Raw genomic sequence first — 24260 nt, forward strand, 5'->3', positions numbered from 1 at the left:
GTGCAGGCAGCGAGCAGCATCGCGCAGGCAGATGAACACCTACAGCATATTTATGGCGAGAAGGCCGAGTGCACTGGAGCAGGTCTGATCATTCCCTCATTCCACAATTCGTGTCCAGCCTTTTCTCTGCAGCCAGAGCTGCCAAAGCCTCATTTCTGCAGCCCTGACCCCGAGGATCTGCCTCCAGCAGTGACAGTGGAACACATCCAAGCTGGTGTCCTCCCGGGGCGTGAGTAAGCATCGCCCCAGGGTAGTTCATGTTTGTGGATTTGAATCAATACAGACACAGCCGGAGCTTTTTAAGCCTTTATTAGAAGGAAGGACAAGCACTGAACCTCCGGTGTTACCTCTCCAGGTCAAGCAACGCAGCCTTCACCCCGAGCACAACCCTGAGCAGCCACCAGAGAGCTGCAAGAAGCAGTTCCCTGCTCCACAGGTACCTCCAAGGACACAAGCATCCGGTCACTTTGTATTCAAGGGGTCTCCCTCTCTGCTGGTTGCACCACAGAGGATGATACAGCCCTTCCAGGACCATGGTAAGGGTCTCAGCAGGAAGGCAATTGGGCAGCAGCTCCTGCCTGGGCATAATGAGAATGGATTAGGGATCCTGTTAGGGTCCAGCACTGGAAGATGCCGAGCTGATCCCTGAAAGCACAAGGGATGGCCAATGCCATGGACAGTGTTCATGCAGCACTGAGGACAAGCTGCTTTGGGGCTTTAAAGTCCTGTCCCCAGACAGGAGGAGCAGTGGGAGAGACATGGCTCATCCCCATGGAGCACAGCAGCAGAGGGTGAAGCAAAGGGTGGCCAGAAGCTGTTGTGACCCTGCGACTTGGTGCTTATGGTGGTGCTGGTGCCTGTGGGCTGTCCCCAAAGGCTTCCTCCTGGGAAATCAAGATGTTAACACGGAGCTGGGCATCTGGGTGCATGGAGACGCTGCCTTCTCAGAGTTCCGCTTGCACAGAGCCGGCTGATGGGCCACAGATGCACCAGGTACCTGGAGAAACCAACCAGCATCCAGCAAGCAAACCCACCCTTATGGGTAGCTCTGGGCTAGAGCAGCCCCTCTCCAGCATCCCCACCTGCATCCAGGGAGCTCAAGCATGGACATCCTTAAACTACCCAGAGAGCAGAGATTGAGGCATCTTCCCCAGCAACCCCATCACTTTCCAGTGCCCCATCCCTTTGAGTCCCACTCGGCTGTGAGGAGCAGGAACAATTGCACTTTGGAGGAGCTGGGACCTGATCACAGAGATCCCTTCAAGAGGTCAAGCATGTTATGAAAGCTGTCCCCATGCTCCCAAGTGGCTCCGGATGGAGAACATGTTTCTGAGTGTCCATTGTCCCTGCACCACAGGCTGCAATTTCAAAGGAGAAATGCAGCAATTTAATGGCTACCAGGAGAGCCGGTGCTCTTCCAGAGGCAGAAAGTGCTGCCCGTTGCTTAGGAACAACCTTTACCCCACAGAATGAAGACGGATGCGCTCCAAAGTGTGCTTAAATGCACCCCATGTGTGTTTGTCTTGCTCAGACCTGACCCACCTCCAGATAAACCACAGGGAAAGTCTCTGTGCTGCAGGTACAGCACTGGCTGCATGGAGTACCCAGCCAGGACATGGGATCCAGGGTGAGTGCCCCATCCCAGCCAGGAGCTGGGATGCGGGGTTTGTGCCCCATCCCAGCCAGGGGTGAGATCCCAAGTGTGTGTCCTATCCCAAGCCAAGAGATGGGAAAAGGGCTGTAAAAGCCACATAGGAAACTTGCTCATCCCATTGTTCTGCTGCAATGAACCAAGCAACTGTTGTTTCACTGACACTCGGGTCTTTCCTGCTGTCTGGGTCAGGTGAAAACACCTCCTCCTGCCCCAGCATGCCTACATGGGCTGGCAGGTACTTCCTGCTCCGAATTACTCTGGAATTACGCTGCCTTTGCCTGGTTGGGGTGTTTGTTGCTGCACTGGTTTGTGTTCCCAAAGAATAAAACATCCTTGAGCTGCTCCTAATTGCAGCTCCATCACAAAGCCCATCAGTTCCTTGCCTTGTGGCAGGCACAAGAGACCTGGGAGCAGCAACATGCCACCACAACCAGCAACCTGCTCCAGTCTAAAGCACAGCGCACACAGGTCCAAAAGCAAAACTGATCTCTCGAGGACCTTCAGTTAAGACAATCTGGTTTGCAAAGCGATCTTATCCGAGACCCCAGTAGGAGCATCTGCCAGTGTGGAGCAGGTATTGAACCGAGAAGCCCTGCAGGACGTCATGCTGGAGCTCTTCTTCTTGCGGTAGAAGCAGCTGCTGAGGTGGAACCAGAACTTGTCGTGAAGGGAGGCGTAGATGAAAGGGTTGTAGCAGGCAGAGCTCATGGCAATCAGGTGGCAGGAGACCTGGATGACGTTGACGTACCTCTTGTCCAGGATGGTGAACTCCTCGTCGATGTCTCTGATGAAGTTCACCACCTGGAGGGGCAGCCAGCAGAGAGCAAAGCACACCACGGAGACAGTGAGCACCCGAAAGGTCTTCTGCTTCGTTCTGGTCCATTTATCTTGGCAGGGGTAGGCAGCGCCCGGGACCTTCCTCCTACGCAGGTGGTAGGTAATAGCGCAGAAGGAGACCGACACTGCCAGCAGTGGGAGCACGTAGGACAGGAGGAGCATCAGACATGAGTACAGCAGCCGCGCTCTCTCTTCGTGCTTCCAGAACTCCTCACAGATGATCATGTCGTGGCCGATGGTGTTGAGATCCAAGTAGTGTGTGTGCAGCGAGGTGGGAATGGAGGCCACGATGGAAAGCAACCAAATGCAGGCCACAAGGCAGACGCAGGACCTGTGGCTGATTCTCCTGCGGATGGGGTACGCCACGACCACGTACCGGTCAATGGCAATGGCCGTGAGGGACAGCACGGACACAAAGACAGTGGCAGCCTGCATCAGAGTGACGAAGTAGCACATGAACATCCCAAAGAGCCATCCCCTTGCCTCGAAGGCATAGGAGACGGTGAGGGGGACACAGGCCAGGCACATGATGAAGTCGGCCACTGCCAGGTTCCCGATGAGGAAATTGGTGGTGCAGTGCAGCTTCTTGGTGAGGGCGATGAGGAAGATGAGGAAGAGGTTCCCCGTGCACGCCACTGCCACCAGCACGGCGTAGAGCGGGATGAAGAGCGGCTTCAGCTCCAGGAGGAGGTCCAGGCCGGTGAAGAGAGGGGCTGAGCCGTTCTGCCAGGAGTCGTTGGGCAGGCGGCTGTGAGCCATGGGGATCTCCTGGTGCCAACACTGCTCCTCCACACCTAGAAACCAGGGATGGGAGCGTCAGCCCTGACCAGGGAAGGAGCCTGCTCTGGTTGTGCTTCTGGGCAGAAGAACCTGTCCCCAGGGTCCATCCAGGTCCTTCCGCCCAAGCCCTGTACCGATGCGCCAGCTGACTTACAAGATGTGGGACCTTTTAAGAGCAAAGGTGCCCGCAGCAGACTCAGCGGAGCTTCCGTATGGATGTCAGGAATGAAGTGGTTAACAGCAGGGCACGGAGCTGCCGGCTTGGAGCAGCTGGATGGGGATGCTTGGATCAGGTCGGGATGCCTCCGGGAAGAACCCCTGGAGCTGTGCTGGCCTGAAGCAGAACAAAATGACTCCTGCAGCATCTTTTGCTTTCCGTTGACTCGGAGAAAACCCTTGTCTTGCCATCTCCCCCCTCACCTCCTCCACCCCGACCTGCCAGCAGAAGGATGCTCTCCATCCCTGTCCCCCCCAGTTCATCCACCCCCTCCCACCATCCCCGTTCCCCCCGATTCATCCCGTCCCACCGGTGCTGTACCTGACAGTTGCTGTTCCCTGGCTGGTTTCGGGGTCCCCCGCTGGGCTCCCCGCAGCCCAGACCCACTCCCGGCAGCGCAGCTGGCTGATGCTGAGCGTGTTGCAGCAGCAAGTGCACGGAGGTGAAGACTCACCCTCAGACCCACCAGGACTCCCCCAGCAGCACCTGACCCATCCCCCTGCGGCGAGTCAAAGCAGCACTAATTAATTACTCCCTGTAATTAGCGCGGAGGGGTTATACAGGAGGGTTGTGCCGCTCACCCGCCCGGCCGGGCTCGGTGCCTCCGAGAACCGGGGCTGTCACCGGGAGCCGCAGCCGCTGCCGCCGGGTTTTGAAGGTTCTTTGTTCCCCCCGTTCCTGGCGCTGAGCTTTCCCCGTGCGGGCCCAGGACGTTCCCCACGCAGCGCTCGGTATTGCAGGTACAGCCCAGCCCGATGGGGCGCGGGGGGAGCCGCGTCCCCCCCAGCCCAGCGGGGAGCCCCGGGGGCGGCGGCGGAGGTGGGGACCGCAGCTCGGAGAGAAGGGGGGGGCGCAGGGACCGCGCGGAGCTACCGGGCACCGGCAGCGGCCGCCCCGTCGGGGGTCCCAGCAGGGAAGGGACGAAGGCAGCCATTGGGTGAGGGCAGCCCACCCGTGGGGTGCAGGCAGCTGTGGGGTGGCCCAGCCCTGGGTTTTAATGGACACCCAGCCACGGGGTGAGTGCCAGCCCTCGGGGGCCCGTGGTGTGGGGTACAGCCTGTCCCCAAAGCCAAACGGCTTCAGCCAAGGGGCTGGCAGTGGGGGACCCATCGCCATGGGGAGGTGGGATAAAAGCATCATTTTGCATGAAAAGCTATACCCCTGCCCAGGCTGGGATCCCAGCCCTGCTTGCCACACCAGGGAACTGAGCAGAATGGCCCCGAACATCAACGGGAGGAAACAGCAAAGGGGCTGCAGGTTACTGAATGTGAATCAGAAGAGTGATTCCACGTGCAAGATCTTTTCATCTTTTCATTGCCAGCTCACTTAAATAAGAGGAAATCAAAACTCACCATCAATAGGCACTTTGGGAGTGAGGGCAATGGAAATTGTCAGGTCAGCCCTAGAAGTTCTGCAAAGTTACAACTTTTGGTGAGCAAAGGCTGCTCATTTGTCTCATCCTGGTGGATGTGGGTTGGGGGTAGTGAAGCTGGTTGGGGTTATTGAAGCTGGCTGAGAGCTGACTGCAGGGGCAAGTGCTCATCCCTGCCAAAGCATCAGCAGGAAGAAAATCATCTTTGTCTCCATCTCACACCCTGGCCAAGAGGTGCTCTGGGTTTTAAACAGGAGAACAACCAGACAAGGGAAGCAGAAGGCTCTTAAAAGACCATTTGAGATGAGAGATAGATCGTAACATGACATCAGAGTAATGAGTTGCTAGCACAGGGCATGTCCACCCCACATCCAGCTGCACCATGGCCAGGACAACCTGACAGCAGCACTGGGAGTATCTCCCTCTGCACGTGTTATCCTGCAAAAGTCTTTTCTGACCTGATCTTTGCTGCTTCCAGACTCTGTGGGTAAGTAACTGTTACCCAAAGCTCATCTTGCCCCACACAAGGGGGTTCTGTTTCTGGGTTTGAAAGCTGTGACCCACCTGGTCTGTGAGCTGGTGATTGGGATTTTACTGGAAGTCCCTGGATCGGTGGAACAGCCAGTGCCTGTTGTCCCTGTGCAGTGACAGGACTGGCTCCCTGCCACACAGAGGGAAGAGCTGGTGTCTCTGCTGTGCTTGTATGGATCCTCCTGCTCAGAGTAGCAGGTATGTGGGACAAATCGAGGTAGATGGGGCAGATGAGCTTCCCTCTCCTGTCCCTTGCACACTCAGATAGGTGTAACCAGCAGCAAAGGCCCTGCATGTGTCTATCACTGCAAGTTCAAAGCCCTCAGCTCTTTCTGTATCATCATAATTCTTTCCCAGACCTTTTCCTGGTACTTCTGAGCTATTTCTAAAGGGGAAATAGTGAGAGCTACTCTCTGAGGTCCCTTCTCTAGAGGAAATGTTGGGCTATAGGACCAGGAACTGTGTTTCAGTACAGGTGGTTTGAATACATTTCTTTGTCATCTCACTTTAATGGGAATAGGCAAAATAATACAAAGCATCTTCACAGTCACTGCTGATGACAAGAACTGACTAAGGAACAGCCTAGGTGCAGACAGAGAGGCTGCACCTTCCCCTCCTTGTACCAGCCACTGCTGGTGGATGCTTCAAGGCATCTTTGTTCCAGCCTGACTTCAGAGGGGAGAGGTGCTCGCAGCACTGTATCTGTACAGGAAGGCTGCCTTAGTTTTAGAGCTGAATTAAAAGATGACAAAAGCCAGGCTCTAACACAACATGAGACTTGCAAGTCTTGTGTCCCTGATGTTTGGGTGAGTCACTGTTTCTCATGTGTTAAACCCAAGTGTTTGTTCTGACAGAGGATGATGAGCACGACTCCTGCGCAGCAGTCGCGGTGCTGAAGGAGGAGAACCAGCAGTGTAGCAGCTGCCAGTGAGCGAGGGAACGTTGGATGGAGGCAGGAGACGAGGCAGGGCTGCCAGGAAGCTACTCTTAAACATGTATTTTCACAAAGAAACGGCAGGAACATGCTGCAAATCCAACGTGTGGGATACCAGAACTGCCCCTCCAACCGCCGCGGTAGGACCTCCAGCTGCAGAAGGTGTGTGCTGCTTCCCTCTACCGACCCTTGGTGTTAGTGCGGGGCAGAAAGCGAGGGTTAGGGAGGAACCGGTCTCACACAAGTACGTGATTACAGAGTCTTTGATTAGCAGCAGGCAGTAATACCCTGCGGGGTTCAACAGGATGAAAGCCACTGAAATACAAGAATATATTTAAAGACAGGTAATTCTGCACAAGTCTGTGATGCAAACAAGGTATTGGCAGCTTCCCTGGTTATCACTTGTGGTTTCTTAATACTGAATCTCACCTGACCCTCTTTTGGAGAGACTCAAGGAGGTAAAGAACAGGTACAAACAATCAACAAGAGAAAAAAACCACACCCCTTCCAATCTGTTCTGCAATACAGAGCTTGGCTGGTTAAAGGGGATGTGGTAGGTGGGGGCTTACATAGAGAGGAATGTTCAACAGGCACAATTGTCGATGACACTTTCAATGCAACAATAGCTTCCTCTAGGGTTCCAAATTCGTGTAGGTGAAAAGTATCTGTCTTCCTCCAGGCACAGCTCCAGGCCAACTGAGGCTTAAAGAGTGAAGATCTATGGGAAACACCACAATGGACTTGCAGGAAAGGAAACATAATGCCCAACTGAGTAATTTAAAAGGTACAAGACAAAACAGTTCAGTGGTTTGAGCTGTTCTATTCTGGACCATTATGTTTTCTGATGCTTTCGAACAACTGCTTTGCTTTTGTTTAATATGTCTCTCGGTGAATCACAAACAATTCAGACTGGAATGATTAGATTGCTGTAGGCTGGGAGAAGATCAGAGTAAGAAAGATTTCAGTTCTGTGTACACTGTGGCACAGGCCTCCCACTCCTGTCCATAACAAGGGGTGGTCACTACCTTTGCAGGTCCAGAGCTGGGGTTTGTGTGCTGGGGTTATTTAAATGACTGATAATTGGCACTTTTCCCCCTTCTCCTGTTATCACTATCACTGGGTACAACTTCACCAGGGTCAGAGCAGGAGCTCTGTGTGTGGCTGGTATGTATCTCACTGCTCTGCAGCTGGAGGGTCCTCCTCACTCTCCTGCTTCTCCGGCTGCGGCTCCGGAGGGATGAGGTACTGCACCTCCTCCCTGTTGATGGCCACTTTATCGGGCTGTAGCCATCGCTTCAGATGTTCCAGTGTGCTGAGGGGAAGCAAAGGCACAATGTGAGATGGGAGAGCAACAACACCCCCCAGGCATGGACAACAAGGTGTCAGACACATCCTGTGCATTTCCTCTGCAGGTATACCTGTCACCAGGGATAAGGCCTATTGTGACACTGATCCATGTGCCAGAGGAGCAAGCAGAACCTTTCATCCTACAAAGACAATCTGCTGCAGTTGGGCTTTTTAAACTATGGTTAGATGAGTTTTAGACTGATTTTTCTTGATTAGAAGAATCCTTAGTGGGTATCTCAGCCTCTACATTCCTGAAGTATCAGTCTGTAGGCAAGACTAGAGTTCAATTTCTAGCTTTCTGGCCTGGAAGTAAAAACCTTTATTTGGAAGTGTTAAAGCAAACTCCACAACTGCCTGTTTGTGATGAAGATTAGGAAATGGGGGGGGGGGGGAACAAAACCAAAGCAGGAAGCACATATAAAAATGTGTGAGCATTAATAACACTGCAAGATTAGAGAAAAAAGAGGCAGCATGTGTACATTGTAGAATGGTAACCAAATGATGGATTATAGAATCATAAAATAGTTAGGGTTGGAAAGGACCTTAAGATCACCCAGTTCCAACCCCCCTGCCATGGGCAGGGACACCCCACACTACACCATGCCACCCAAGGCTCTGTCCAACCTGGACTTGAACACCGCCAAGGATGGAGCATTCACAGCCTCCCTGGGCAACCCATTCCAGTGCCTCAGCACCCTCATACTAAAGAATTTCTTCCTTAGATCCAATCTAAACTTCTCCTGTTTCAGTTTGAACCCGTTACCCCTTGTCCTGTCACTACAGTCCCTGATGAAGAGTCCCTCCCCAGCACCCTTGTAGGCCCCCTGCAGACACTGGAAGCTGCTCTGAGGTCTCCACGCAGCCTTCTCTTCTCCGGGCTGAACAGCCCCAACTTTCTCATCCTGTCTCCATACAGGAGGTGCTCCAGTCCCCTGATCATCCTCGTGGCCTCCTCTGGACTTGTTCCAGCAGTTCCATGTCCTTTTGATGTTGAGGACCCCAGAACTGCACACAATGCTCCAAGTGAGGTCTCACGAGAGCAGAGCAGAGGGGCAGGATCACCTCCTTTGATCTGCTGGTCACGCTCCTCTTGATGCAGCCGAGGATATATACTATATATTTATATAAATACATACCAGTATCTTTACTGTCTTACAGCCCATCACATAATAACTGGTCCAACCAGAACAGATCCACCCTATCTTTGGTTAAATGTGTGTATAACCCCAAAAGTTTAATGTTATCATTCTTAAATGTATGTGTTTGTGTGTATCCTCATCTTCTAGAAGTGTGATCCATGTCTTTGGATCATGGCAGCATCCAGTGCTGCCACAGCAAAATGAACTTGCTCTGTCACAAGAGCAGGATTTCACTGGGTAATGTCCTTGAAGTTATCTGTGTGTTCAAAAGTGAAGGTCTGTTTAATTATGTTAATGGGAGAGAATCAAACACTTTGGCACTGGGAGTGACCTCTAACTTCAGTGTCAAATGCTAGGGAAGAAAATCCTTTCACTGAGAACATCCCCAGCCTTTAAAAACAGTATAAAGAGCCTTTAAAAATAGTAGAAAGTCTACAAAAGCTTGGATTTAAATACAAATGACACTGAAGTTAACTGATCAAAGAAAGAATCTAAAAACTCTTGAATTCTTTTTCATACTTACTTACTTACTCCCAAACAGCTTAAGTAGATTTTCTTCAAGAGAGGAAAATAATTTCTTTTCTGCTAGAAGCAATCATGACAAATGCCAGCTCAGAAAGGAGGAATATTGAGAGTGTTAGAAGTGATTGGGAATGTGAGATTGCTGAAAGAAAAGGGCTCTCATCTTAATTCAGATGTCACCTGTAAAGGGGTAATGGGTGAGAGCAGAGGCACTGTAAGAGAGGCACAGAAAGGAGAGCTGCTGGAGAAATCTCAGGACTGGTAGTAACCATGTAATGAACTTCACACCTGATTGGTGTTTGAACCAGTGCTTCACTGTGCCTTACAGAGATGAAGGGAAGGGCTTGGGGTTTACTTTTAAAGGGAAGCCTTATAGAAAGCAATCTGAGACGCATTGGACATCCCCTCCTCTACTCCTTCCCTACCCCAAATGTGACAAGAGGAATTAGCAAGTAGGTTCCAGTTGTTTCTATGCTGGATCACCCCAGTCTGAGGGATACAAAAACCAGTGAGCAGCACTGGAAGTTCCAACCCTCTATGCTCTGGGTGTTCCCCCCTAGGACGATGCAAACAGCAACTATCAAACTGGTTCAGAAAGCCCATGCAGTGACATGTTCTTTAGTCGTAAGTCCTGACTAAACCTTAGATTGGGTTTTAAGAACCCAAATCTGGTGCCCACACGGTGAGTGGTTATCCCTTCCCATGTCCTTGCTCATTACCTCTCATCAGAGTCGTGGCCCTCTACATAGAATTCCGACTCAAACTTCTCCTGCAGGAACCTGTCCCAACATTCCTTCTTAGCCTGGGAGAGAGTGCGCAGCATGTCCTTAGAGGTCACCTCCTGAGACAAGCCTTTGATTCTCATCAGTCTTCGCTCTGTGAGGAGGCAAAGGAGGGGCCTTTGTTATCCTGGTTTGGTGAAAGGGAAGAAAAGAAGTATCTGGACTTCTGTATCAAAAAGTTAAACTAACTTTTCAAGCCCAAGTCCTATTTCAAAAGTCATTTTCCCTCCTGTATTTCAAGTCTGTGTGACTATTTCTTGTATGTATACAGGATGGTGGTTTTTAGGTAATGTTTCTAAAGGAAATAAACTTTACGCAAACAATCAGTTCTGCCCATTTGTGAGTTTTAGTAACTTACCCACTTATTGCTCAGTTTCTATGAAATCACACAAGGGCTACAGATCATAGAATCCCAGCCTCGTTTGGGTTGGAAGGGACCTTAAAGCTCATCCAGTCCCAACCCGCTGCCATGGGCAGGGACGCCTTCCACTGGAGCAGCTTGCTCCAAGCCCTCTCCAACCTGGCCTTGAACACTGCAGGGATGGGGCATCTCACAGGCATTAAGGTCCCACAATTTCCAGACAAATTGGCATGAAATCACACTAATTACACTGCGAATCCAAATAATGCCCAAACAAAGGTTAAAAAATGCATGTGCAGCAGTATTATTAGTGGGTATCTCATAAAAGAATGTGGTGTTGGGAGTTTCCCAGCCACAGAGGATGATGAAAAGTGCCTCCTGACCTGACACGGGGTAACCCAACTACAATACACAAGGCTACAAGAAAGTAAATGTCATTAATTCCTCTGGTCACAAATTCTCATTAGAATGGTTTTCTCCTAGAATCAGGTCAGGTATTGACTTGTAATCACACTCTTTACTGAAAAGTGTAGCATCATTAGTTGAATTGGGCTAGTTCACATGTCCATGGCTCCCTGTGAAGCTCCCTGGAGTTGTCTGGTGGGGCAGAAATGAGCTGTCACTGAAAGCCCCTGGCCCTGGCAGTTCAGATGTGAATTATCCGCCCAAGCACCCAGCCAGAGCTGTAGAGGAGCCAGCATTTCACAACCACTAACCCTGGGCAGGTACAAACACAGAACTGGGTTATTTGTACTGACTTAGCCAGAATATCCAAGAGGAACAAGAGCTAAACACTGCAACACTCAGCTGTGTTGGGATGTTTGCTTCAGAATACCTATAACCCTATCATCCTTCACATCAAGTGTTTCTATCAGTTGTTACACTGCTCACAATCAATCTATGGCTTTATAGATAAGCAGGAATTACAAGAAGCAATTGCACAAAGATGATCTGTGTGATCTGCCATCTTAACAGACAGATCCCAGCAGGCATGGTTTGGCAAGGCAGTTTCCCCCCTTTCTCCCCACCCAGATGCTGCAAGACATCTCACAGCTGTGAGACTTGTCACCTCAGCCAAGTAATCAGGCCATAGCTGTCACCGGGCACCCAAGCAAACAGAGAATTCAAAGCCTTACCAAAGACACTCACCTAGGGATGCCAAATACACCTCTGAATCATGCAAGGGTGCCCAGGGCCTCTGGTTCGTTTGGGAAGAGCCATTGGATCTGCTGCCTTGGCCGCCTCCATTGGGGTAGGAATCCATGAAGGAGTCTGTGAAAGCCTCGCTGGCATCCTTCTGCTCGGGATGGGGCAGACATGAGCAGATCTCAGCCCAGAGGTCTTCACCGGACCTGGCGGCCACGGAGTCAACACTCTCGATCATCCTCATCGTGAAGGCCTGAGCTGAAGGGAATGTATCATGAACACCCAGCAGCAGCCCCTCACTTCAACCCGGCCTCCCTGTATCTACCCGCACTGCCCAAATCATGCCACCAGACCCCTCGGGGGCCTCCGATGCCACCGGGGACGCGGGGCCTCCCTCCACACAGCGGTGACAGGCTCCGGTGTGTTGCATTTAAGCCCGGGGAGCCACCCAGGGCCTGAGGAACGCCGCAGGCCGCACTGCTCGCCGCCACGGCACCCCGCTGCCGCTTCCCCCGGAGGCCCCTGCTCCCTGCGGACCGCTCCGTGAGGCTTCCCCGGCCTCTCCTGCTGGGACACAGAGAGGACACGGAGGAGACGCTCCCGCTATCGCCCCGGTCCCGCACCCACCTCGGCCGCTATCACCCGCCCGCACCGCAAACAGAAGAGGCGGCAACGGCTTCGCACCGAGCGTTGATTGGCGTCCCGCTCTGGCCAATCGCCGCGCTCCGCCGGCCTCAAGAGGTCGCCTATTCGCCAGCCACGCAGCGGGGGGCGGGGAATTGGTGGGATGCGTGAGGCAGAGTGAAGCCGCAGCGGCGCCATCTTGACTAAGGGCGGAAGTGTTTCTGTGCGGAGCGGGCGGGTCAGCGGGGCCCGGTGCGGCTGCGTGGTGAGTACCGGGGCCGGTTCGTGAGGGGCGGCTATGACCGCGGGCCCTGGCGCGGAGGGGTCCGCCCTTGGTCTGTTCCGGACCCGTGGCCGTGCCTCTGGGCGCCGCTTTCCCGGTGCTGCCGAGCTGGGCAGAAGCTAGGGGTGGGAAGGGGTCTTGTGGCTCCGTTGTTCCCGCTGCGCTCCCGCCGCCGGCAGCTTTGGCCGCTCCGGCTCTGGCCACCCCGTCCGTGTGCCCTTCTCCGAGCGTTCGCCCGTGTTACCGGGAGCCAGCGTGTGCCATCACCGGCCGCAGCTCCCGGGCCTGGGGGGCTTCGGGTAGGACCCAGCGTTGTGAATGTGGGGCTGGTTGTTCCTCACAGCCCTTGGTGGAGGCGGCGAAGCCGGTTCTGGGGCTGACCCGCAGTAACGGGCCGGCTGTGGTGTGTCTCAAGCGGTGCAGGGAGCAGCCGCTGCGCTCCGTTGAGGGGCGGTTCCGGCTGCCAGGCGGTGGGTTGCAGTTCCCTGTCTCCTCAGGCCTCTCGGTCCTCGTGGGATGCGCTGCCGGCCGCCCCGCGCTGCGCTTGCGCTCATGGGGCTGCTCTTCGCCAGGACGATGGCCTGGACGTCCAGCGGGAAGACGCACCCCGAGCTCGTCAACAACCTCTACAGTGAGTAAGGAGCGGGGTCCCGCTGGGAGCGTGGCCGGTGGGGTCAGATAGGGCCCTGGTGTGAGGATGCTTGGTGCTCTGCACAGCTTGGAGGACCGGAGTTAATACTGCCAGAATCAGGGTTTGCCCCAGCCTGTTTATAATGGGAAACGAGGTGTTGTGCCAGGAGCTTGCCACCCACAGGGACCTGGCCAGGCTGCAGAGGTGGGGCTGTGCAAACGTGAAGTTCCAGCGCAAGGTCCTGCCCCTGGGTCAGGGCAATCCCAGCACAAACACAGGCTGGGGGAGATGGGATGGAGCAGCCTGAGGAGGACTTGGAATGTTGGGGGAGGAAAAGCCTTCTATGACCCTGGCATTTCCCTGCCGCCCAAAGTAGCCTTTTCCCCTTAAGAGTTGCCTTGGGATGAGGTGTGCAGGGCTGGTGACTGTTTCCTCAGTCATTGCTCTTAACTGTAGTTTGCTCCTGGAAACCTGAACCAGGGTCTCCGCTTTCAGCAGTGCAGGTGTGAGTCTGTGTGTGTCTGGTTACACTGTGCAGTCCCAGAGGCCAGGAGTGCTGTGGGTGTAAGTCACTGTCCTGTTTTCCTTCTTCTCCCAGAAAAAGGGATAATTAAATCCCAGCGAGTCTTTGATGTGCTGCTGGCTACTGACAGAGGTCACTACATCAAGTATTACCCATACATGGATTCTCCTCAATCTATTGGTGAGTAACTTGGGGCAAAGTTACAGTGTGTGTCACCCTGACTGCTCATGGCCACCCCAAGTCCTGCATGGAGGTGACCTGGAGCATGTGGGAGCGCAGTGCTGTGCAGCCATCTCGTGCCCCTTAGTTATTCCAGAGGAGGTTTTAAGTCAATGAAGTGCTTTCACACAGCAAAAGAGTAATGTTCTATTTTCAAGGGAAAGTGGGGGAGAATAAAGATGATTTGATTTAATTATAATTTCTTTATCGCATACTTTTGTCACTGGTTTCTTTTCAGGATACAAGGCTACAATCAGTGCACCTCACATGGTAAGATGGAACTTTTCACTTTTAACCAAAATGGAGGAAATTGGTTGTTTGCCATTTTTCCTTTTATTTTTTCTTAAACACTCAAGTAGAAACAGATCCCATGGATGTGGTTATCATGATTGTTTCTTTAAGCACTGTACATGTGAAGCTTTTTATTTCTTGAGTTTGCCCCATGCTCTTTAAATTGCTTTAACCATACATCTGATGGGAATTCAGTGCATCTGAGCCTAACCACTGATGTTGCCCATTTTTTTCACAAGGTCTCTTTTCCTGGTGCTTTTTCCCTCTTGCTTTTCTTCCGCATCTTATTTCTGAGCCTCTTCCTAAATGCTGATTTGCAAATGGATCTTTCCAATGAAACACTTGAGATTCACTCTGTCAGACACGATGCTGGGTGTGCTGTGTTTAAACTGGAGAAGAACAAGGGAAAGTTTTAGGGGAGGAAACCCAAGTGGGGTGTCTCCCACCTTCTCACACTTGTCGTCCATGCAGCATGCCCATGCACTGGAGCTGCTGAAGGATCAGCTCGTGGAAGGTGCAAAAGCTCTGGATGTTGGGTCTGGAAGTGGCTACCTCACAGCCTGCTTCGCCAGGATGGTAAGTTCCCTGGCTCGGTGTTTGGGGTGGCAGCTTGGCATAGCTGGCACATGCTTTTTGTGGGGAGAGGACAAGGTGGGAGGAAGGGGTAGACTTAGAATCCCAGACTGGGTTAAAGGGACCTTAAAGCTCATCCAGTTCCAACCACCTGCCATGGACAGGGACACCTTCCACTAGAGCAGCTTGCTCCAAGCCCCTGTGTCCAACCTGGCCTTGAACACTGCCAGGGATGGGGCAGCCACAGCTTCTCTGGGCACCCTGTGCCAGTGCCTCAGCACCCTCACAGGGAAGAACTTTCTCCTTATATCTAACCTGATTAAAGCCATTTTTTAAACCAGTTTAAAGCCATTCCCCTTATCCTGTTACTACAGTCCCCAGACCAGCATGTAGTAAAACCAAAGACTGTAATTTTTGTAATCTTAATGGATAGGGTATCTGTTGTGAGATGTTTTGTATGTTAACCCAGTTCACATGGAGAGGGGGTGTTAATCTACTGACGAAGTTCACTGCAGGTAGTGTTTAGTTCACTTCTGAGGTAGTCACACTCTGCTTCTCTGTCTGCTAAGCTCCTCAAGTGACTTTCTGTGCAGTGTCAGAAAGCTGGAGGAGTACCTGTTCTCAGGAGGTTGGTTAATCAAGAACTGGCCCTGCCATGGAAGCTGCTACTCCTATGGAATCATCACTTGGGAGTCACTTCACTTGGAAGTGAAGGACTGCTAGGAATCACCATAGGCAGAGTCTGTGTATCCCTCAAATTGCTACTATAACTGGGACTACTCAGCCTTAAAACCCAGGAGCAGAGTGTTTGCATCTCCTGTTCAGAAACTGCTCTCAAGCTTCTTCCTGGGATGTCTCCAATCCCCCTATAACTTGCCCTGTAAAATACATTGCTGCCATACAGGAGGCATTAGGTTTTTGTCTGCTCTTCCTCTTCGCAGATAGGCCCAACAGGCAAAGCTGTGGGCATCGAACACATTCAAGAGCTGGTACATGAATCCATCAGGAACGTCCAGGAGGATGATCCGACTTTGATCAGCTCTGGCCGTGTAAAGCTTGTGGGTGAGCTCCCTGCTTCTCTCCGAGTGCACTCACCCTGCCTGCAGAGTTTGTCCAGTTTGTGTTGTGCTCACCACAGTGTTGACAGAAAGTGCTGGCTAAGTAAGCACCATGCCATGCGGACCTGAACACTGTGGTGTAAATGGTATTCAATGTTACGGGCAGTCTTACCTCTTCATTCTAAGTGTGTGGTGACTGTCTTAATTTAGTAAGAGATGCTCTTCAGAAGAGAGCGGCTCTACCACGTCTGGGTTTTAGTCTATCTGAATGAGTCTCCATGTTCTGTTGTGATTTTTTTGGGGTAACTTAAGTCAGCTCCTCCTGTATCTAGAATCTCAAGCTTGCACAAAGCCCCTGGGTTACTAAAAGACCCTCCTGGCTTTGACTGTCCCTTATTCGAGCATGGCTAACTTCTAGAAATCTCCTCCCTGTTTAAACCAACACTATATTTTAAGCAGACAGGTCAGTGCTCTGATTTGGGAATTCAAATTGCCATCACAACCTCTGTATGAAGTTTTCATCATTAGATTTCAACTGAAAGACAGAGGAAGGATTACTTCTGCAAACACCTTTCCTGCTTGCTTTTCCCTCCTGCAGTTGGCGATGGCAGGCAGGGATACCCTGAAGAGGCTCCTTATGATGCCATTCATGTTGGAGCAGCAGCTGCAACTGTACCAAAGGAGGTAGGAGTGATGCTTGTGTCTCTTGCTGTGGGCTGCCTCCATCAGCAGCTGTGGAAAACAGAGTAATTGGGGAACTACCTGGATGTTTTTCTGTCCACTTTATATGGAGCTGGCAATATTGCACCTTTCAAGGTGCACACCTCCACAGCGTGGCTGATTCCTGTTGTGTGTGCCTGGTTTTGGCTCTGCTGATTGTGATTTCTCTGCTTGCAGTTGCTGAATGAGCTGAAGCCAGGCGGGCGGTTAATATTGCCCATTGGTCCCGAGGGAGCAAACCAAGTTCTGATGCAGTACGACAAGACCAGCGACGGGCAGATCATCGAAACACAGTTGATGGGGGTGATCTACGTCCCTCTCACAGATAAGGAAAAGCAGTGGCCTCGGTAAAGATTTGCTCTCCTTTGAGGACCGTTTCTTCCCTCCTGTGAGCTTGCTCTCCTTGGCTGCCGGCTTTACTGACAGTCCTGGATCCCTAGCAGATGCTGCTTGTAGAAAAGAAAAGGAAGAGGCTTGGTACAGCAGGAGAGTGGGGTGTATTTTCTGTTAGATGGGGCTTGCAGACTGAGGACTCGAGCTTTCCTTACTTCTGCTTTCTGGAGCCTTTCCTAAACTCCACATCCGTGTTGATGCTGTCCTTGAACCCAAGGCCACCATTAGTAACTGCTGGTTTTTCTTTGCCTCAGGGATGAATTCTGACAGACGGATGGATATCTCTGATGTGACCTCAGAGCTCACGAGTGGCACTCAGGACTGTGGGTGCTCGAGGTGGTTTTGCTTTCGGAGCGAAGCGGGGTCAGTGGAGGTGCTTGTGGAGGCAGGTTCTGAGGGGTGGAGGAAAGGGGTTCTCCAGCGGCAGGACCAGGGGAGGCCTTCGGGGGCTGTCTGCTTCCAGCAGTGCATTGGGTAACTCGGCTCTTCTCCCTGATAAGCTGTAAATAACATCTGTTCCCAAGGAATTCCGAATGCAGAAGAGAATACTTAAACCTGCACTAAAAATACTGTTTAATATTGACTACTCTGCCTAACGCTTGAAGAAAACAAGGCATTATTACTGCTTCAGAGCAGCGACATACCCTGACTTGTCAAAGTTTAATGAGTTGTCAAAGTTTAATCATGTTTTGTCGAAGGTTAATTACGAGAGTGTGTTCTCACCTTGTCTTGCCTAAAACAATTTCAGCTCTGGTCACAACACTGGGAATTTGGGGTTAAGCAAAACACCGCTCTTCTGGTTTTTCCCTCTCTCCCTCCCCCCGCGGACCGGCGGCGGGGCCTGCGATGAGCCCTGGGGGCCGGTCCTGGGCCGGTTACCGAGGGCTCCAAGCGGGGCTGTGCCGGTGGACGAGCGCGGTCCCCCCCGAGCCCCGCCTGAGGTGACGGGAAAGGCGGGAAGGGATAAAGCGACCAAGGGCCAGCGCAGCGGGGCGTGGCCTGGCGGCGATTGGCTGCGCTGCCCGTTGCGTCACGGCGTGCGCCGCGCGTCATGCGGCGCGCCGTCGCGGTGTGGGCAGCGCGGTTGAGGCCAGTGGCGCGGTGTGGAGCCCTTTCGCCGTTCCCTCCGCACGGCCCCGGCATGGCGGAACCGAGCCCCGGCCAGGAGCAGCAGCCGCAGCCGGGCGCCGCGGGCAGGGAGGAAGCGGCGCCGGCCCCTAAGAAGCGGCGGCTGGCGGCCGGGGAGCGGTACGTGCCACCGCCGCGGAAGCTGAGCACGGGGGTGAGCTTCGGCGCCGCGCACTTCGCCGAGACCTCTTACTACTTCGAGGGGGGGCTGCGCAAGGTGCGGCCCTACTACTTCGACTTCCGCACCTACTGCAAGGGCCGCTGGGTGGGCCGCAGCCTCCTGCACGTCTTCAGCACCGAGTTCCGTGCTCAGCCCCTCGCCTACTACCGCGCCGCCGCCCGCGCCGGCCGCCTGCGCCTCAACGAGGAGCCCGTGCGGGACCTGGACGTTGTGCTCAAGGTGGGCACCCCCACTTGGTGTTGGAGGTAACCCCCCTTGGGGCTGGAGCACCCCCCGAGGCATCCCGGGGTTGAGCGTGGTCTGCCTGGCCGTGAGCATCACCCCAAGTAGCGCTGTGGAATAACCCCACGGTGGTGCTGAGTGCTAAGGTGTTTTGGGGGAATCGGATCTCCCAGGGAATCCCTACCCCAGTGGGGTCACAAGCAAGCAGTCCAGTAGTCTTGCATGGAGCAGCATGCCCCACGGCTCCCAGCTCGGCCCCACAGGCATGGATCTAATGCTTAGGGTGGGTTATTGAACTCCAGGAGTGATGAGCACGATTGTGGTGCCAAATTCTGGGTTCCAGGACAAAGGGGATTTCATTCCCCCCACCATAGTGAGCCTCTATTGCATGTGGCCAGCTGGAATGGCTGTACCAGCTGCATTCACACTAATTGTCCCTCTGTCCTGCAGAATAACGACTTCCTCAGGAACACCGTCCATCGCCATGAGCCACCAGTCACTGCCCAGCCCATCCAGATCCTGGCGGAGGACCAGGAGGTGGTGGTCGTGGACAAACCCTCCTCCCTGCCGGTACACCCCTGCGGCAGGTTCCGTCACAACACAGTCATCTTCATCCTGGGCAAGGAGCACGGGCTGCAGGAGTTGCACACCATCCACCGCCTGGACCGCATGACCTCGGGAGTGCTCATGTTTGCCAAGACTGTGGAGGTGTCCAAGAGGATTGATGAGCAGGTTCGGGAGAGGCAGGTGAGGACAAAAGGCTGCGGAAGACTTTGGGATCTCCACACAGTATTTTCTTGAAAGAGGTTAGGTCCAAAGACAGCTCATTTGGTCGACAAAAGCACACGTTCCCAGGCAAGCTTGTGGTCACGTTGCTGTTCTTACTGTGTTAAGCATGGGAAAAAGATGGAGTAAAAATCAAATTAATTTGAGTAATATTAGATTGAAAGGGATTTCGTTCCCTGAGGGAATGTGCAGGGTCAGTACTCAAACAAATCCCCAGACTGACTGGGATGGTGCAGAGCAGTTTGACTTGTAAGTGGAAACGTGGCAGTCATCCAACAGGTGTTCAATTTTAAACTTTTTGGAAGTTTTTCGTCACTTTTCCAGTGGTTCCTGGCCCAAATAGAACTGTAACTGTACTGGCTCCCAGGATTTGCATCCAGGTTGTAAACTGACGACCACAGAGAGATGCTCTTGAATTTAATATGGGGAAAAACACAATCATGGAATGGTTTGTGTTGGAAGGTGCCTTAAAGCTCCTCCAGCTCCAACCCCTGCCACGGGCAGGGACCCCTTCCACTGGAGCAGCTTGCTCCAAGCCCCTGTGTCCAACCTGGCCTTGAACACTGCCAGGGATGGGGCAGCCACAGCTTCTCTGGGCACCCTGTGCCAGCGCCTCAGCACCCTCCCAGGGAAGAGCTTCTGCCTAAGAGCTCATCTCAGTCTCCCCTCTGGCAGGTTCAAGCCATTCCCCTTGGCCTGTCCCTACAGGCCCTTGTCCCAAGCCCCTCTCCAGGTTTCCTGTAGCCCTTTTAGGCACTGGAGCTGCTCTAGGATCTCCCCTTCACATGGCAGAAGGGGAGAATCCCCTCCCTCAACCTGCTGCTCATGCTCTGGGGAAGCAGCCCACCACACAGGGGGATCAGTAGACCAGGCCCTTGTGTTGTTCATTTCCCAACTAGTTTGGGAAAGTGAGAGGGAAACTGGGCTTTAAATAACTGATGGTTTTTTTTCCATTTCCTGTTGAATTGTAATGAAATGTTAGCAATGTGCTACCTACAAATGTATTTCACTGAAGAGAAAGGGAGGAGCAGCTGGGGTGGGACTCAGGGGGCTCCTTGGGATAGAGGTGGTTCCTGTTCTGTTCTCTGTGAGCTCCTCTGTGTTCCTGCAGCTGGAGAAGGAGTACGTCTGCCGTGTGGTGGGGGAGTTCCCAGAGCGCGAAGTGGTCTGTGAGGAGCCCATCCTGGTGGTGTCTTACAAAGTGGGAGTGTGTCGTGTGGACCCCAAAGGGAAATTCTGCAAAACCATCTTCCAAAGGCTCAGTTACAATGGGAAGAGCAGTGTGGTCAAGTGTCTGCCCCACACCGGCCGCACGCACCAGATCCGGGTCCATCTGCAGTTCTTGGGGCACCCTATAGTCAACGACCCCATCTACAACATGGAAGCCTGGGGCCCTGACAGGGGCAAGGGTGGTAAGATAGATAAAACAGATGAAGAGCTCCTCAAGGCACTCGTAGAGGAGCATCGTTCCAAACAGAGCCTGGATATCTTGGATATTATGGAGGAGGACTTGAACTCCAGTGCTGAAAGTAAAGACTGTGGTGATTCAAATGACTGCACAAAGCCTGTGCAGGCTGATCCCAGCAGTGAGAATTCCTGCCCTGCTGAGGATGCTCAGGATCCTGGGAGGGACACTCGGGATCCTGGGAGAAATGACACAGCAGGTTGTCCACTGAACTCTGATGCCAACTTGGAAACACTTGAAAGTAAAGAACTGAATTCGTGTGAAAATCAGGATGGGGAAGTGGGAGAAATGGGTTCAGGAGAGAAGGACCCTTTGTGTGTGGAGTGTAAGATGATAAGGCGGGACCCATCTCCCAAGGAGCTGGTGATGTATCTACATGCCCTGCGCTACAAGGGCATGGGGTTTGAGTACTGCTCCAGGATGCCCGAGTGGGCAGCAGAAGACTGGGAGGAATGAGTGAGGATGTGGGATCTCTATGGACGTTTCTGGCATGGAAAACATCTTGTAAAGACCTCAGATCTACTTTCCCAGCGTTGGTTGAGGTGAACAAGCTGCTTGTGGCTTGAGGCAGGGTGGGAAGGGCTACTGGGGCTGCAGAACTGTCCTCATGCTGGAGAGGATGAGCGGAAGATGGGGCTACAACACACTTCTGGGTTTCTGGTGCCTGTTGGTGAACCAGCAGTTCAGGGTACCACACACTGCTTGGCACAGGCAGCTTTGCCTTTCACCTCCACATAACCTGGGGCTGCTGCTGGTTATCCACACTGATATTAGTGCACGCCGTGAACATTAGCAGTGATGGTTCTTCCGGCCTCCTGTGTTCTTGTAGCTGACACCACGAGCTGCTGGGCTGTTGTTTGCTGTGCTGGATGTCATACACAACGCTACTCGTACTGTATTTTATTGTCAGACTGATTGTGAAACTCAAACCTTATCACTTGAGAACATCCTGAGGTAAAAGCAGAGCACTGTGAAGCTGATCCACCTGGTGCTCTTTGTCACCAAGGTGGATTTGGCTTTGGAATTGCTCTTTCTGTGCTCCTTTAGTTAATTACTCAAAGTTAACTCTAGAGATGGAACTCTTTATATTTGGCCTGGTTTTGGAGGTGCTAATCCCCAGATTTGTCCTTATAAGGAGACTGGTTAAGATGATTTTTGCCTTTCTGCTACCTCCCCTGTGACTTGTCTCCTGCTTTCTCAAACACATGTGGCTTCTCTTGAGAGCCTGTCCACCTCTGTCCTTCACTGCAAACATACTTGAGCAGCAATCCAAAGCAGGGCTCATTTATTTTAAGGTACTACAGGCAGGAGGTGGGGAATTTTTACTATCACTTCAATGTGACAGCTTTCAAGAAAAACAAAAGCTGGTTTATGAAGCAGAAGACTTTTTAATATACATTTTATATCAATATGTGTCCAAGATGATAAATATCACTGTAGTTATTACTTTCCTCAGTGTTTACATGGTTGCTTCTTGGCTTCTGGGGGGGGTTATGATGATAATTCTGCTGTCTCAGGTGCTTTTTAATCTTTTTCCCCTCTTTTCCATGTGTTACTGGGGTGACATCAGCTCCAGTGGGTGCTGCAGACAATCAGAACCTTTACTGTGTCATTTCAGGACTGTTTGCAGGCTGGTTTCTAGCCCCATTTCTCTGTATCCACCTCTCCACCCCTACCTGGGGCACAAGCATCTTGTTCTATGCTTCTGAAATGTTAAAAGAAACCTTTTGAAAGGTGAAAAAAGGAATCCAGAGGAACTGATGCTGGTCAGCAATATTGTGGGTATCAACTGGAACGTGGCCCAGTCTTGGATGAACTTTGAAGTCCCTAGGATCAGGACTTGAGTACCAAACCAGAATAAACCCCTGCATACCTCTTCCAATAGCTCAAAGACACCAAGTGATTTCTTTGTCTCCTGGACCATCCAGCTGATGTGTTGAGTATTCCCACCCAGGTTCACTCAGGCTTGAGCTTTGCTCTTCCGCATCCCACAGCAACTCTCTTGTCATTGTAAGTTAACCACAGCTACTGTTCTGTTCCTGCCATCGTGTGTTAAGGTCTAGTGCAGAGCTACAGGAGCTCATTAAGCAAAAGGATAAAAAGCCCCCTGTGTTTGAGAGATGACACCAAAAACTCATCCAGCTTTTTCATGCACTGGAATACATATTTCAGGTAACTGTAAATGAAACTTGGGCACCTTCAGTGCATAAATAAAGGTGTCTGCTGTTGTTACAGCTGTAGACAAAGGGGGGAAAGGTAGTAAATGGAGGGGCAGCAGCTTTAAATGAGGCTTTGAGGTGTCCCAGGTTACGTTGTCTGGGGGTTTTGAAGGTTCTCCCTGTCCCTAATAAATAAACACCCGCAAGGGATTTTCCTGACTTGTGCCAGCAGATGGAGCCGGGATGGCTGAAGGCCTAGAGCTGTGTTCCCTTGCTCTGGCTGTGCATAATGACTGCAGGAGCAGCTTTTAAGTACCACACCTCGACGGTAAAGAGACCCCGGGGCTTCAATCTGCAAAATGCTTGGACAGTGACAGTTTAAGGTTGATTTCCACAAGGAGCCTCCAGCCGCCTGCATCCACCTTATCTTACATCAGTTCAGAGCTGGTGTCCACCCTGCAAACGTGCACAAGAAGCGAGCAGTTGCTGGTTTGCTCATAGGGAAAGTGTGACCATTACGGACGACTTGTCGGAAATTCCCATCCAAGGGGTAACTTCCATGCCCTGGCTGTGGGGTGGGCATAAAGTTATCTGTATAAAGCATAGGGTTATCTGTACACAAAGCATAGGCCTCAAGCCCTTTCTCTAGTACAGTTTTAGTTTGGTCTTTTCATATTACAGCAAAGGCCCAGGAGGATGTGGCTCTCACCAGGAGCCAAAGCACTTATCCATACACATCAACCCTCCAGCAAACCCTGCTGGGAATTGTACTGAGCCTTACCCGCTGGTTGGGTAGGATTGACTTGAAATTGTGCCCTAAAAGATCACCAAGATGCCCATCTTCCACATCATAACACTTCCAGCTGTTCTAACTGGTCCGTTATGGGTGCTGTTCGTGAGGCTGTGGAGTCATGATCTGGCTATTCTCTGCATGGGATTTAGAATAATTTCCACAAGGATTTTGGAGTAATTAACATAATTATATAACATAAGCTTTATTAACATAAGTTTTATTACCTAAGTAATAAAAGCCTAACCTAAAGGGGCTACGGGAAACCTGGAGAGGGGCTTTGGACAAGGGCCTGTAGGGACAGGCCAAGGGGAATGGCTTTAACCTGCCCGAGGGGAGACTGAGATGAGATCCACCCCTAACCCATGGCACTGAGGCCTCGTCTCCACGGTGTGTGAGCACTTGCAGGGCCAGCGTACTCCAGCCCTGCCCTGGGCACCCTCTGGGGCAGGAATTGTTCCTCAGCTCCACCTAAACCTGCCCTGGTGCAGCTTGAGGCCGGTTCCTCTTGTCCCATCCCTTGTTCCTTGGGAGCAGAGCCCAGCCCCTCCTGGCTCCATCCTCCTGTCAGGCAGTTGCAGGGAGCGATCAG

General features: G+C 52.2%; 4 protein-coding genes across 7 annotated transcripts; 2 read left to right on the plus strand and 2 right to left on the minus strand.

Moving 5' to 3' along the window:
* Window positions 1-350: 350 nt before the first annotated feature.
* LOC308221771 (prolactin-releasing peptide receptor-like) lies at window positions 351-3698 on the minus strand. Its single transcript, XM_080619047.1, has 2 exons — window positions 3426-3698; window positions 351-3285 (listed from the first exon to the last, which is right to left on the minus strand). The coding sequence occupies exons 1-2, from the start codon at window positions 3634-3636 to the stop codon at window positions 2159-2161; spliced, it is 1338 nt and encodes a 445-aa protein (XP_080475173.1). The 5' UTR covers window positions 3637-3698; the 3' UTR covers window positions 351-2158.
* Window positions 3473-12326, minus strand: CCDC32 (coiled-coil domain containing 32). Of its 2 annotated transcripts, none has more exons than XM_080619058.1 (5): window positions 12250-12326; window positions 11626-11880; window positions 10053-10209; window positions 3810-7637; window positions 3473-3605 (listed from the first exon to the last, which is right to left on the minus strand). In XM_080619058.1, exons 2-4 carry the CDS (start codon window positions 11864-11866, stop codon window positions 7499-7501), a joined length of 537 nt encoding a protein of 178 aa, XP_080475184.1. In that variant the 5' UTR covers window positions 11867-11880; window positions 12250-12326; the 3' UTR covers window positions 3473-3605; window positions 3810-7498. The 2 variants fall into 2 exon arrangements, with proteins under 2 accessions (XP_080475184.1, XP_080475185.1); XM_080619059.1 differs by having other exon boundaries at window positions 11626-11875; window positions 12250-12293.
* Window positions 12327-12410: 84 nt separating this feature from the next.
* LOC308221774 (protein-L-isoaspartate(D-aspartate) O-methyltransferase-like) lies at window positions 12411-17928 on the plus strand. Of its 3 annotated transcripts, none has more exons than XM_080619056.1 (9): window positions 12411-12511; window positions 13027-13160; window positions 13759-13863; window positions 14141-14172; window positions 14665-14769; window positions 15708-15828; window positions 16423-16508; window positions 16722-16891; window positions 17192-17928. In XM_080619056.1, exons 2-9 carry the CDS (start codon window positions 13046-13048, stop codon window positions 17202-17204), a joined length of 747 nt encoding a protein of 248 aa, XP_080475182.1. In that variant the 5' UTR covers window positions 12411-12511; window positions 13027-13045; the 3' UTR covers window positions 17205-17928. The 3 variants fall into 3 exon arrangements, with proteins under 3 accessions (XP_080475182.1, XP_080475181.1, XP_080475183.1); XM_080619055.1 differs by having other exon boundaries at window positions 15708-15927; window positions 17192-17328; XM_080619057.1 differs by lacking the exon at window positions 17192-17928 and having other exon boundaries at window positions 16722-17161.
* Window positions 17929-17974: 46 nt separating this feature from the next.
* RPUSD2 (RNA pseudouridine synthase domain containing 2) lies at window positions 17975-22711 on the plus strand. The gene is made up of 3 exons (XM_080619042.1): window positions 17975-18465; window positions 18919-19215; window positions 20366-22711. The coding sequence occupies exons 1-3, from the start codon at window positions 17989-17991 to the stop codon at window positions 21173-21175; spliced, it is 1584 nt and encodes a 527-aa protein (XP_080475168.1). The 5' UTR covers window positions 17975-17988; the 3' UTR covers window positions 21176-22711.
* Window positions 22712-24260: the final 1549 nt, after the last annotated feature.

This window comes from Psittacula echo, assembly GCF_963264785.1.
Source record: "Psittacula echo genome assembly, chromosome: 5".
Taxonomy (NCBI): domain Eukaryota; kingdom Metazoa; phylum Chordata; class Aves; order Psittaciformes; family Psittacidae; genus Psittacula; species Psittacula echo.